A 15279-nucleotide genomic window follows, 5' to 3' on the forward strand; every position below is an offset into this window, starting at 1 on the left:
TGATTGAGAAAGCATTTTCATTTGTAAGCAGAAGTGGGTTAGTGAATATGATTGCTATCTGTATGCTCATATTCACTGGACCATTACTGTCTCTTATATGACTTTAGGTGGTTTCTCCAGTCAACACAATCCATTCTACTGTACTGAAATTACTCTTATCCTTTCTTATGATATTACCACTCAATTTACGGCCAACTCTCTAGAATGAAAGATATCTCAGAAATGTAAGCTTCCTTAATTCCTACAAAATGTGCTTCTCCAGCTTTTCAAGAGAACTATGCAAAGCAGTTTTGCTTGCTCTTCTAAATTTCTCAGATAAACATCACAGTTTAATGTATGTATTACGTTTATTTGTCAATTTATTTTGAGTAGTTTAATTTTAAATCCAACAAAACAGAACTTTCTTTTCAGGATCCAGGAGCAGTAAATTCTTTGAGCAAGCCATGAAAACATTAAGATTCAATCTGAATGTCCACATCTTATCATTCCAATATGATATGCTTCTTATTATATCCTACTAGGATTTGAAATATATAAAAATAACTGTTGATAATCTTACACAGTTTTCTCTGAGTCAAGCACTGTGCTTAATGTTTCAGCTGTAGCATTTCATTTAATCTTCTCGATATGTACCCCCTGTACATTTAAATATGAGCAGTAATCGCACAGATAACAATACTGAGTTTCAAGAAATATTTTTTTAGATGACACTATTCACAGGTGTCTGCAGACCTGACACTTAACCGGGAAGCTGCTTCTTTTTTTTTAATATCAGTTTGGTGTTGGGAAGTAAATTCCAAAGGCCCCTTACATTTAAAACTTAATGTCTAAAAGCCAATGGAATAAGCACTGAGAGAATCACAGGTGAGTTTAACATATACCTGGATCAGGAAGAACTTCTAAGCAATGTCTATAGCATATTACAGCATTTGAAGCCAAGCCTGGCTGAGTCCAGAAACATTACAATGTTTCCAGGACAGGAACATGTGATGTTCAACTGCTGCCCTCATACCTAATAGAAATCAGGCTGTGGAGCCAGCTATCTTATCCCTGCTCAGACTCCCCTGTGTATTATTAGCTTTCTCTAGCACCTCCCAGCTTTCTAGTTTGTAAAGTCTTCAAAAAGCCAATTAGCAGACATATCACTTCCTTTACTGGTAACTTGAAAGAGGAAAAATTAATGGAGAAATGATGATGATAATGAATATGTATTGAGAATCTACTCTTCAAAAATATCCCTAGGTGGGACAATTTAAAAAAATAATGAATTTCAGAAAGTATATATTTAAAAAGTACCTCATTACAGTATGTGCTACAATTCACATTATAGTCAAAAATAGAGCACAACTATTTGGTGTACATCAGTTAAATTTTGAGGTAGCTATTATGTTCAAAATGTTTTTGTTTTTAAATTCATGGTTATTCTCTAGCGTAAGGCCACATCACATGAAGAAGACTCATTCCTCCATGACTGCGGTGTGTAGCCGCAGTTGTTCCTTCTCCTGAGTTTCCATACAGAGAGATTTTACAAAGGACATTTCCATTCTCATGTCTCAGCCCACTGTTCGATTTTGAAGTCATAAGAAAGTTGACTTATCAGCTAATGTGATGATCTGGGCCATTGTAACCATCTTAATCAGTGGAACATCCTAGTTAAAATGGCCAAGTTTCTCCATTATGCATTACAATACAAAATGAATTGACTGAGAAGTTTCATATTTATGATTATTTTCTAAGTACCAGACATTTTGATAAATATTTTAAGTGTCATTTTAGCAAACCCAAATGAGCACCTCTAAATAGGTACAGTTATTATAGATCAGTTATCCAAATCAAAGAAAAAAGATCGATGATATGTGCATATTTTAGGTCACATAGCTGAAAGCTACAGAAACATTTCAAAGTCAGTTCCTCCTCATCTGTTCCTCAGCCACATGTATGTCTGAGGATAAGAGAGAAAATGAAGTCAAGATTCACACCTTAATGATCCTCCCAAGAAACTACAAACTATTGGGTGATTGCGGTAGGTTTTGTTTAAATGATGACTGTGAACAGTGTTGTGCTCATAGTAAAAGATTTCACACTGGTCCAGCAAACGTGCATCTGTCCTTGGGGAATAAATGGGACAGTCGTCATATGGAACGAAGTCATTTTGAGTGAAGGAAATCACACTTCTTAAGGCACAGAAGCAGGACATGAATAGAACCGAGGTTGGAAGAAGTGTGAGGATGTGGGCATATCTTCCTGTTAGGCAGATTGCCTTTGTGAGAAACCTGGGCATGAATCTGCATACAATCACACAGGAAGCTCAGTGCCATAATTGGAACATTGCTGGAGTGTGCAATAATTATGTTATTAAAAATTCTGGGCTTGAGAACTATTTTACACCCTTGAGGATTTGCTAATCCTCAACTTTGTCCATCCACCGACTAGCAAATTCTTAGATATCAGCCTAAGTATTCTTGCCAAGAGATCTTCAATTTTAATTCAGCAAGTAATCTGCTTTATCTAACGTTCACACTATGCTTTTATTTTCCACCTGTAATACCTCAGAGACGGTGATTTGCTGAACAGAGACTGAGATCACAGCAACAGTATTTGGAAAGCAATCAAGTTATCTAGTCCAAACTGCTTGTATTTACCTAATCTTCCTAGTCCGTTCCTTTACACAAAAGCTCCCTATCCCTACTTGGAGATATTTTTTCCAAACATGATTTTCAGTTATATGCTATTATATAACACACCTTTCTCTGGGGATGAATAGCTAATAAAGTGTTTTGTCAAAAAAGTGTTGTGTTTTTCTCCTATCACATACTTATATGTCATTAAAAAGTGAATTTAAATCAGAAATAAGTTTTATTTTTGACCAATATTCAAAGACCTTCAATTTCAGGAAGCCTGATCAAATGTGAGTGAGGGTAGAAGGACATCTTATACAGCCTGCAGCAGAGCACCAAAGCCAGCCTCTGTTATGAATTCATAAACCCTGCCCTCATATACTGGAAAGCCATTCACTCCCTTTAAACCTTACAGCTCTCAAAAGAACCCTAGACTTCAGATCCTAGTCATATTAACATTCTCACTGAACCCGTACTGTATCCCATATGTTTTATTCAGTCATCTAATTAGTACATTAAAAGAAAAAAGAATATTTTGTGTAGAAATTCTCAAATGCAAGGAATAGGTGGATAGGTTAATAGTTATGCATTCTAATGTGTGCTTGAGATCTCATACCTAGAATCTATGTGGTTTGTTTAGAAAAAATAATATAAAATGCCTTGAAAAATCAATTTTTTAGTAAATATAAACCTTCTAAGCATGGGTTACTGCTTCACATTAGGTCATTTGCCCAACCAAGGTATCATCTAATTGGAAGCTCACAATTTCAATCATTTTTATTGCTATCTTTTGTAAATACAACAGAAATATAATAAAAATGGATGGAAAATTGTTAATTTTGAAGTAACAAGATATAGGGGCTTTGAGAGTCAATGTGACATGCAGAATAAATATTCCAATTGCATATGCATCTATACTGAATTCTGAGGAGGTAACAGGTGCCCATTTACTCTCAAAGGAAATGAAAGCCAATCCAGAAAAATTATTATAGTTCCTTCCTAAAGGACCAGATGAACCTTGAATAGTCAGAGCAATCTGGAATATAAAGACCAAAGCTGGAGGCCTGGCAATTACTTAGCTTTAAAATAAATTACAAAACTTTACTAACTGAAACAATATAATGCTGATATAAAGAAAGGTATAGAGATAGAAGGAAGAAAATAGAATGCCAAGACATAAATCTATACATTTACAGTCAACTTAATTTTGGGAAAGAAGTCAAATGCACTTTTCAGTATATTCAAATCTCAGATGCTTGAGTAGCTACAATTACACGTATAAGCCACTGGTCCCTGACTCTTAAATTTTGTTTTTTAATCTTCAAAAGGTTGTACAAAGGGTTTATAATTTAACATGCCCATTTAAGAGCATAGTGTATCTTGGGGCCAGGAATTGGCCTAGTGGTAGAGTATTTGCACAGTATGCATGAAGACCCAAGTTTGATTCCTCAGCAATACATACAGAGAAAAAAGCTGGAACTGGTGCTGTGGCTCAAGTGGTAGGGTTCTAGCCTTGAGAAAACTCAAGGACAGTGCTCCAGTCCTGAGCTCAAGCCTCAGGACTGGTAAAAAAAAGAGTACAGTATATCTTGATCACCTTCTCCATTAGCCCCCTTCCCTTAGACCTTCCTCTCTACTAGTCAAATTGAGCTTCTCACTTCCTTTTTCAAGTCTCTACAGTTACTGTGACTATACTCTTCTATGGTTTCCTTTCTGTTTATCCACCTTCCTCATGCTAATCCTCCTCTATTCATACAAGTTACAGTTTCCTGATATTCGTTTTGTTAAAATGTTTAATGTGCTATTTCAACATGGACTTCCATTTCTGATATATTATACTTTCGTCATCTTGATAGTCTCTATAAGCATATGACCCTGTGTGAGTTTACATAGAAAATGGCATTTGGGGGTGATCTAAGATCCACTTATGACCAAACAAACTTGTGCCCTTTGTATGGCTGGGCTTGGTTTACTTCACCAGTATGGTTTTATTCCAGGTCCTTCCCTTACCCTGCAAATAATATACTTTCATTATATCAGATGAGTGAATAAAATTTAATTTTACATATGTATTTACATCTATACATCACAAACATTGTTTTCAATCCTTGAGGAGATCTGGTCTATTTCCATAACTTGGCTTATCTGAACAGCGCTTCCCTGTCTATGGGTGTGCAGGTAGAAGAATACATATTTCAAGCTTGCTGTGGCAAGTGCTGAAATTGTATAAGTGACATAGCTCATTCTAAATTCTTGTGTATGATGCTTATGGTCACTTTGGCATGTATTTGAAGGATTGCAGTTTTATGATATATTTCCTAATTTTCATTTTTGTGAAGCAGCATAAAAGAAAATCATACAAACTATATGACAAAAATTCAGGAAAGGGTAGCAGAAATCATCAAACACACCAACCAGAAATTCCTCTGAATGGATTAACTTATAATTATTGGTCTGGGACATTGTCCCCCAAGACTTAAAAATTCAGCCTAAGAGCTAATGTGAAAAAAAAAACACCTCAGATGATTAAAAGATGTCACTGCAAAGTTTTCATCCCATTTTAATATATAAAAGGGAAAAATTGGATACTAGAAAAAGCTCATCTGTAGATTTCTTGACAGGCAATTTATAGCCATGGAACTAGATTTATTTGTATTTAATATTATTTGTTTTTCCTTCTATGGAAATTGGTTTACATGTATATGTGGAGATGACAGGTATGATACAGCTAATTTCCATACATTGTATATACATTCATGGTATGTCTTATCTATACACCTGTATTTTCAGCTTTCGAAAAGTAAATTATCATCAGTGTTGCCATCACTTATGATCATAAGTAACAGCAGCTATAAAACTGGATGTAATAGATTACTCATATTTAAGATCAAAGTAAGATGAAATACTAAATACTTTGACTTTGAGAAGTACGTATGTATCCTTGGGTTTTGGTGTTTTCTCCCCTTTCGGATAACATTTTGTTGGGTGGAAAAGTAGTTTGTTTTTCCCCTTCAATATCAGAGGCTGTTAGCGTTTGTTGTCTTATTTCTTACCATGATGTTCAGATGATTTCAAGTTTCATTTTCTTAGGTATGGCCTTTCGAAATCCCTGGAATCTCTCATTCTCTTCTTCTTTCTCCACACAGTCAAAAGCAAATGGCAAGGTTTCATTCAAGACGATCTGTGAAAGTAATTTGTGCTGAATGATAAATTGTCATCTATAGTGTAATTTTAAGCACTGTGCTATTTTACTGTTAACAAGATATAATTTATATCTTGACATGGGTCAAAATATAAATATAGCAACGTATAACTTTGACCAAGTGGTCATTTGTTTTCAAGCATACCTTACAATATTAGTGATAAAATGAGTAGCAGAGTTTTGTCTAGTAAACTTTGATAATATCCTTAATCAACTACAATAATGTTTGGATGTCACTGTTACTTTTCTGATATTTTGGTGCTTAAAAGTTTTAAATTTTATTTATAACTGCATTTTATTTTTAATGCATAAGTGGCATAAATTTTGGGCAATAAGGTTAAATCAAGTTTAAGATTGTCTAAATGTCTTTAGAATGATGTCAGTTATTACTACCAAAAATAAGTTTGCCTAGCAGTTCTTCCTCTGTTAAACACATATAACCTCATCGCAAATTGAGTAAATAGAAGTTCATATAATACTGTTAATTTATTTATAAAGTACTTCTATGTTTCAGTATGCCAAAACTATAAGCTAGATGTATCTTCTGATACAGCCACCAAGAAAATACATGAACTAAACACTAATCTAGCTTGTATTTAACAAAGGACAAACACAATCTTAGAGGGTTTACAAAGTTGCTACAAAGTGATATGGCATGAAAGCAATGAAGTCAGATTTCATATTCTTACTTTTCTTTTTGAGAGTTTACAGTCTTAGCCCCACTCTGCATTGTATTGCTTTGCAAAATTATCCTCAGAATATAAACCATTGCTAGCTCTTCCCCAAATATCACCTCTGTTCACCATATCAACTATCAAGCATAAATGATAAGCAATGTAACTATAAATTTGACAAAATAATGCATTCTGTTAAAGTGGATTAGGTCACAGAGTTTAAAAAGTTACCCTTTCTTCAAGTCATGAAGATTTTTTCTAGGTTAATGTAAACCTTTTAAAGCTTCTTCCCAAGACACTCACAATGGAAAGAGTAATCAATTCTGTATGTAGTAGATAACATGTGCATAATACCCAAAATCTTTATTTAAAGTTTAAAGTGGACATGCATTTTACTTTCTTAGTATGAAGCAAATGAACTACTTTTTTTTCTTTTAAAGCTTTTGAGTATTAGCAGTCTTGTTAAAAAATGTATTAGTATGTGTTATTTTGCATATCTACACACTGCATCTAAAATCAGGGCTATCATGAGAATAAATTTACTGACATCAACTTGAGACAAATGTAGGAAATAGGAAGGGTTCTTTTTAGTTTTAGTAGTATTTCATAGTGAATCTTTTGTACTATGGGTTGGAGAAACATATGCAAATAAGACATGATTCCAAAGTAGAGCATAGAGTATTCTTACAGGATAGAAAATCATGAGTAGAGAAGACTGATTCCTTTTATATTGATGAACAAAATTAAGGAATAGTTTAATGAGAATGTTTACATAAAAGAATCATATGAAATTATATACAATTTATATTAAGGAATTTATAGAAAAGAATTAATTGTGCCCTAGGCAGTTGCACTGGAAGAATGTGTTTAGCAACAATGATCTTTGCCTTGCTGACATCAATTGAAAGTATACAATAAACCAGGAGTTGATTACGCATAAGTGCTAAACATCCAGCTCTATTAAACTGTATGCTTGATCTTGTTTTCCATATTAAAGATGTTAAGTTTATTTCCTCAGGTGTCCTGATGAATTCTTCCCTGTGAAGGAGATGATACCCTTTTCAGAAACTTTGATTTAGAGGTCTTGAGAAGCCATCTTATTCCTTGAACCTTGAAAATAAAGTCAAGTTGATGTACAACAACTATATTTGCAAAGTTTTCCTTATAAAAACCTGTCTGTGCCAGCAATACTAATATTTTGATGTGTTCTCTCTTGTTACCCTATCCATAAGATGATACAGATATAGACATACTATGTACACTTGTGTGGTGTAGTAATTACTCAATCTCAAATTATTTAGTATATGAAAGAACATAGCTTTGTCATTCTTATTTTATTAATTTATTTTTATTGTAATTAATAGAAGGGTTACATTATATTCACCAGATAGAAGGTGTATTACTTCACAAACATTGATACCCTTTCTCATGAGGAGATTGTCAATCATTTCTGTCTTGCTCACTTAACAAGAATTTTCTAATCAGGATTACTTAACATTAGGTGTGAGTAAAAGTAACTATGTACAGGTAGGGTCCAATGGAATGTATTATCATAAATAGACCTAGTAATTAGTAACTAATACCTAGTATTCTTTTTTACTTAATGTTACATTTTTAAAAGAATTATCACTGGAGAAGTGAATTATAGATAAATATCGCATCACTGAGCATGATTAACATCATTGATAACTGACAACATGTCCATTATTTAAACAAACACTATTTAATATTCTTTGTATACACTTTCATTTAGTTCTTTAAACTCTCAGAACATTGGTTCTGTTACGATTCTCATTTTATCTCTCCTTTATTTCTTCTTTCTGTGTGGTACTAGGGGTTGAGCTCAGTGCCTTGCACTTAATAGGTAAGCACTTTATATTTTGAGCCAAAGCCTAGTCATTATTTTTATAAATAATGAAAACCTCCCAAATCCCATGGGATGGGAGTGGGAACTCTGAATGAGTAGAAAATGAATATGACTCCTGCCTGCTTTTTAGGTGTTCAGTCTGTGTTACTGTTTCTAAGCCATCAATGTGCATCAGGGTGATAAAGAAGCAGAGGGATATTGCTCCTGATCATTAATAGTAGGGCATTACAAGACACAAAGGTCTTCTTATTTATTCCTTGAATGATATATGTTAGGAGTAGAAAAACAACAAAAACGAATCAGATATTTTATCCAAGTGCTTCTGTTTTAATTAAAATATTGGAGAATGAATAGAGTTTGGAATAGTTATACTCAAAAAGGAGTTGTATTTTATTTTTAGGAGAGGCAAAGAAAATCCACCTTATTCCACTGATAGTTAACATTTGATGATCTCACCTCATCAGACTATGCCCTCCAAAAGTCAAAGAAATACTTGTCATTTACACTAAAGCTCAGTTAACGGAGATAACCCCAGAATTGGGTTTTCAAACCTACTTTCTTATCTCTTGAGTTTCCTAAACAAAAACATAGAGGGAATTTAAGGTTTTTTTTTTTGTCTTCAAGTCATGTGGGGAAACATGGATGAAGTAAGAACAAATTTCACAGTGACTGAATTTCTATTCCTGGGGCTTTCCTCTGATCCGAAGACACAGATTGTTCTTTTTGTCATATTCTTATTCTTCTATGTGTTGTCAGTGGCTGGGAATATCATCATAATCGCAATTATCCAGTTAGAGCCTCGTCTCCAAACCCCTATGTACTTCTTCCTCACCAACTTGTCCTTTCTGGATATTTGCTACACATCCACCAATGTCCCCCAAATGCTGTCCAATATGGTGGGGAGAACGCAGACCATCCCATTCTCCAGCTGTGCTACTCAGATGTATTTCTCCCTGTCCTTCGGGATGATTGAATGCATGCTCCTTGGCGTCATGGCATATGACAGATACGTAGCCATATGCCACCCTCTTCATTACATGGTCATCATGGACCAGAACACCTGCCTCCAGCTGGCAGCCATTTCGTGGTCCAGTAGCTTTCTGAGTTCCATGGTTATCAACGTCCTCACTTTGAGTTTGCCTTACTGTGGGCCCCATGTCCTGAATCACTTCTTCTGTGAGGTGCCTTCCGTCCTGAGGCTGGCTTGCACCGACACCTCCCTCACGGAGCTGGTCGTTTTCATCTTCAGCATTGTCATCGTCTTCATCCCTTTCCTTCTCATCGTCGTTTCCTACATCCGGATCCTGCAGTCTGTTCTCAGGATGCAGTCAGCCGCTGGGAGGTACAAGGCGCTGTCCACCTGTGCATCTCATTTGACCGTAGTGGCCTTATTCTATGGGACTGCCATCTTCATGTACATGAGACCTCAGTCGAAATCCTCAAGGGCAGGGGGCAAGGTCATTGCCGTGTTCTACACTGTGGTTACACCCATGCTCAACCCCTTAATCTACAGCCTGAGGAATCAGGATGTGAAAGGAGCTTTGAGGAGAGTTCTTAGGAAACAGAATATGTAGACTCTATCACTGAGACATCAAGCTCAATGGTTATTCTAAGATAATTACCCTCTAGTGTACAGAGAGTAAGGAATGCTTGGACTGGAAATGGTGCTGTGGTTCAAAGTGGTAGAGCACTGAAACTTGAGTGTGAGAAAAATGCTCAGGGACAACGCCCAGAACCTGTCACCAAAACCAAATGGAAAAAAAAGTAAAAAGGCAACCTGGACTATCAGCATCAGTTTGGCCCTTCAGGAAAGATACATGAAGCCTACTGCAAAATAAACAGAATAAAAATCATTTTTTCCTTCAGAATATGACAGAGTGTGGATGTGTCTAAACAATTGTTATAGCTGGGGAAAATTTTGTTCCTCATCAGAAAAAAAATGTTTCTGTAAAAATATTTAAAATTGATGATCTGTGATAATTTCAGTGAAATGATAATGGTATCTCTTAATTCTACTTAGAGAATACATGTCATTTTAATGCAGAGGAATCCCAATGTAAAATACCAGTATAAAACTTCAGAGCAAACTCATTTTAGATGTAATATCTGGGGTTAGTTTTGTAGCTTCCAAGGAAATAGTATTTGATATTCTCTTTTCCCATTAACTTCATAGAGGTCTCTTTGCCCATAAGGGTGCTTTGCATACTCTATTGAAAAACCACTTCACTTAAAGTTTGCTTGGTCTTTCTCCAAACCCAAAACAGCTCCATGTCTTCATGTTTGTTGAAAGATTCTATGCTTCTTTTGGTGTGTTTTCTTATTTTCAATGGATGAAGAAATACTGTCTTATTTAACTACTAGTTTGTTTTTTGCTGGTAATCTTACATTGAATGTGTTCACTGAATGACAGTAATTGTTTTTGGAGGAGATCTTGTCAAATGTTAGTTAAATTGGGCATTCATAGATAACCTGCTACCAATGTCTAACATGCCAGTAATGCTTCCTGTCCTCAGACACATATTACATGCTTGTATGCATTTGTAAATATTAATAATGGAAAAATTATATATACGTACATATATGTATTCACACACACATTTACTGAAAAGTTGCCAGATTGTGAACACTGCACTTATAAAAGAAACAATCCTCAGAGGCAACAAAAAATCGTAACAGCTGGGCCGATGTCTTTAAGCAGATGGCATACAGAGACAAGAAGCAGGAATAAAGAGGAGGGTTGACTGGACGTTCTAACAGAAGGTTATCATGACCAAAGTCTGTTGGGGATATGAAAGAAGGAACCTTAGCTGAGGAAATGAGAGGAACCAGAAAGAAACAGCCATAGGAGATGAGATGTTGAATTGGGAAGTTGCTAGGCAGAAATGAAATGACTGGTAAGGAATAAGGATTTATTTTTCATGGTATTGTAAGTATTCTTCATAGCAAAAAAGCACAGGTTATCTTTTAAAATTGTTTTCTGATATATGAAGGCTAATAAAAGCATATATGTATGCTTATGTATGCTTGTGTATGTCACATACATGAATCTAACCAATTTTAAAAAGGAGTGTTTTCTGCATTTTGAAGCTTTTAGGCATCAGTATTTTCAAAGGCTACTGTGCTTTGGATTAAAACATCAGCCAAATGTAACTTAATGTTGATATAATTAAGTCATAATGTTAATATAATTAAGGGCCTTTCATTGATGTACACTAATAAACCAGAAGCAAACTGTTTCCAAATTATTTCTCACATTATTCCATTATGACTCAGAATTAATGACAGGAGAAAGGAATGTGTTTCAGTGACAGACAACATCTAAAATGAAATCTTTTCTTCTGTTTAAGTATAAAGATAATACAAAATCAATCATTTAAGACAGGCACTTCAGCCTAAATTCTTCCCTTGAGAGAAATCCATATGCACTGCTCTACAAAAAAATTGATTCAAGCCAAGCTCCTTTAAGAAAGATAAATGATCTATGCCATTAAATCTACTTGGGCCTACCAGCTTGAAGGCTGAATGATTCAGTGGACTTCACAAAGGTTGGTATGCCAATAGTTACATGCCAGAGTTTGAGAGAACAGAGAGGAATGTTCTCTAGAATCTACAAGTAACGTACTTCCTGCTCCTCAGATAAATTCTGTATCACTCATTAGTACCAGATCACTAAGACACTTTCCAGATTTATCAGCCTAGAATATTCTTTACTGCATTTCAGGAGGAATACGGCTACTCTACAGTACATAGTAACAATTTTGCTTTTCTGACCTTTAACTATCATCACTGTTAGAAAGATTATTGATTTCAACTAAGGACATAGTAGATCTGAAATTTACTGTTAAAAATAGTAGATTTCTCAAGACTTCAATTTTTTGCCTATACCTGTTTCCTATACTTTGTTGTTGGTTGGTTGGTTGGTTTTGTTTTGTTTTTATCAGTCCTGGATTTTGAAATCGGGGCCTAGGCACAGTTTCTGAGCTTTTTTGTTCAAGGGCAGTGCTCTCCCATTTCAGCCATAGTTCTACTTCTGGCTTTGGGGATTAATTAGAGCTAGCTGCAGACCACAATCCTCACACCTCAGTCTACTGATTAGCTCTGATTGCAGGCATGAGGGAAAGGTGCCTGGCATTTTGATATCTTTTTTTTTTTAAATCACAATGTTCATACTTTATTTGAAAGATCAGAGTTTTGGCAGCATTTGCAATCTAGATTCTAGTCACAAGCCTAAAGCACAGCAGTATTGAGTTAAGCATTTTTTTTTGCCAGTCCTAGGCTTGAGCTCAGGGCCTGAGCACTGACCTTGGACTTTCTCAAGGCTAGAGCTCTACAACTGGAGCCTCAGCACCACTTCTGGCTTTTTTCTATGTATGTGGTACCGAGGAATCGAACCCGGGTCTTCATGCATGCTAGGCAAGCACTTTAACCGTTAGGCCAAACTCCCAGCCCCTGATATCTTTTTTTAATTGAAGAATTTTTTTAGGTTGAGAGAAACATGATGGATCAACATTTTCCTCTTTTGTCAGCCATTGGCCCATTAGGGCTAATGCGAATATTTATAAAGACTGAAGATTATGATAAAAATGAGTGGTGAGCTACAAGAACAGCTAGGTTCTTTGTAGTACTGGAGAAGGCAAACTATTTTTTTCATATATTTTTTATTGTAATTAATAGAAGGATTACATGATATTTGCCAGATAGATGGTGCATTAATTCCCATACATTGATACCCTTTTACATGTCTTGGTCCCCATTTCCCTCCCCCTCACCCGCACCCCTCATCTTGTTTTCCCCCCTTCCCTATCCAATTTCAAATAACCAAATAGAAATCTATCTGATATATCAGGTAACAAAGTGAGATACTGTAAGAATATGAGATAACCAAGGGACAGCAAAAGAGATGAGAGATAACATAGTACCTTAAGAATTCGTTATATGGCTTATGTTTCTATATCCTAGAGATCCTTTCATTTAGCATCATACTATAGGGCCTTTTGTATCTAGGTTTTGCTCTATTGCAATCTCTGCTAGGAGAGCCCAAGAGTCATAGGCAAACTAATCTTGCAGATATTTGTTGAATTTGCAGGGATTGTTCTTTGTATTTTATGGTCTTTGGATCTTCAGAGAGATCAGGGGATGTTAGTGTGTAAAACTGTCTACTTCTTTATAATGGAAGACAGAAAAGATTACTGGAGTCTTGTAAATCCCAACACTTAGTTAAGCAAAAACTGAAGGAAGAAAAGAAAAAAAAAGTTCTCTCACTCATGTCACTAGATACCAGCATAGTTTAGGAGTCTATGCTTTATTCTCAGACTTTGAACACTTTTTGAGCAAGATATATCTTTTGGATATTTCTTCTATAATCTGTTACAGAACCAACACTTATAAGTCTTTAATAACATGAATGGATAGATATGAGATGAAAACCAGTCACTCCACATAAATCCCATTTCCCGTAATTTCTACTAGAGTTTCTCTGATTTCCTTTCATAGTAGAAACCTTTTCACATTTGTGTCACATATTTCTCATGACATAGAAAATAAATACCAAATGATATAACATGATTAGGCCTAAATTTCCTCTTTTCATAATATTCTGCCTCAATATCAAATGACTGTATGAATCAAATTTGAATTTAAAAACTACCTCTCGGTCAACATGCCTGCTTAAATATTAGTTATATTTCTTTCAGGTTGTGGATAGGATAGGTTATATAGGTCTCTAGGCATTCACACACAGTGAGTCTAAAGGATCATATTTTTAAGAGAGGAACACAAATCCCTAATGGTCATATGCATTTGATCATATAAAATTATATTTAAAATGGAAAGACTTAGAAAAAATCATATTAAGTGAAGTAAGCCAGAATCAAAGGAACATAGGCTCAATGGTTTCCCTCATTTGTCATAATCAGTAGAAACCTTGGGCTCTCCTAGCAGAGATTTACAATAGAACAAAACCTAGATACTTAAGGCAATATAGGATGACACTAAACCAAAGGACCTCCAGCCATATAATGAGTGCTTGTTATCTTTAATGTACTATGTTATCTCTCATCTCTTTTGCTATCCTTGATTATCTCATATTGTTACAGTATTTCACCTAGTTATCTGATATATTGCATATATGCATATTCGGTTATTTGAAGTCAGAAAGGGAAGGGAGGAAAACAAGATGGGAGGGTGGGGAGAAGGAAATGGGGACCAAGTCATAAGAAAGGGTATCAATATATGTGAAGAAATGCACCTTCTATCTGGTGAATATAATCTAACCCTTCTATTAATTACAATAAAAATATATGAAAAATAAGATAATATTTATCAAAATATATTCCAAGAAGAACATGAGATTTCATTTCTTTCTTTCTTTCTTTCTTTCTTTCTTTCTTTCTTTCTCTCTCTCTCTCTCTCTCTCTCTCTTTCTTTCTTTCTTTTCCTTTTTCTTTTTCTTTTTGTCAGTCATGGGGCTTGGACTCTGGGCCTGGGCGCTGTCCCTGAGCTCTTCAGCTAGAGGCTACTTTTCTATGCCTTGAGACACAGCCCCACTTCTCATTTTCTTGTGATTAATTGGAGATAAGCATCTCACATTGTTTAGTGCCCAGGCTGGCTTTGAACCATGATCCTCAGATCTCAGCCTCCTGTGTAGCTAGGATTACAGGTGTGAGCCCCCGCACCCAGTGAGCTCTGTTTTCTTTGTTGCTGTTTTAGTGTTCTTTTCCTCTTGCTATTGTTCATTTACCTGGGAGGGTAAATGGGTACAAAAGTGGAGGGATAAGTGGTGAACCAATACAGCAATGGTATGTACTATACAGTATGTTGAAAATGAACTGCATAACTTGTGGGTGGGGATGGGAAAGAAAAATGAGAGAGAATGGATGACATTGTCCAAAAAGAAAAGTACTTTCCTTATCGGATTTA

The 15279-nt window shown here is 35.4% G+C and overlaps 2 protein-coding genes across 2 annotated transcripts in view; one reads left to right on the top strand and one right to left on the bottom strand.

Annotated features, from left to right (window-relative positions):
* Positions 1-15279, bottom strand: part of LOC150052659 (olfactory receptor 9G19-like) — a 32387-nt gene that overhangs the window by 1055 nt on the left and 16053 nt on the right. Inside the window, exon 2 of the mRNA XM_090348755.1 lies at positions 5672-5799. Within this exon, the coding sequence (XP_090204881.1) occupies positions 5672-5674 (3 nt within the window). The 5' untranslated portion in view covers positions 5675-5799. The remainder of the gene's footprint in view (positions 1-5671; positions 5800-15279) is intronic.
* LOC150052660 (olfactory receptor 2G3-like) lies at positions 9000-9935 on the top strand. The gene has a single exon (XM_090349186.1). It carries the CDS (start codon positions 9000-9002, stop codon positions 9933-9935), a length of 936 nt encoding a protein of 311 aa, XP_090205312.1.

This window comes from Megascapheus bottae, chromosome 16, assembly GCF_031878675.1.
Source record: "Megascapheus bottae isolate mThoBot1 chromosome 16, mThoBot2.hap1, whole genome shotgun sequence".
NCBI lineage: Eukaryota > Metazoa > Chordata > Mammalia > Rodentia > Geomyidae > Megascapheus > Megascapheus bottae.

What these genes read in the sequence shown, in the direction of transcription:
- LOC150052660 (XM_090349186.1), top strand. Translation starts at nt 9,000, where the DNA reads ATGGATGAAGTAAGAACAAATTTCACAGTGACTGAATTTCTATTCCTG.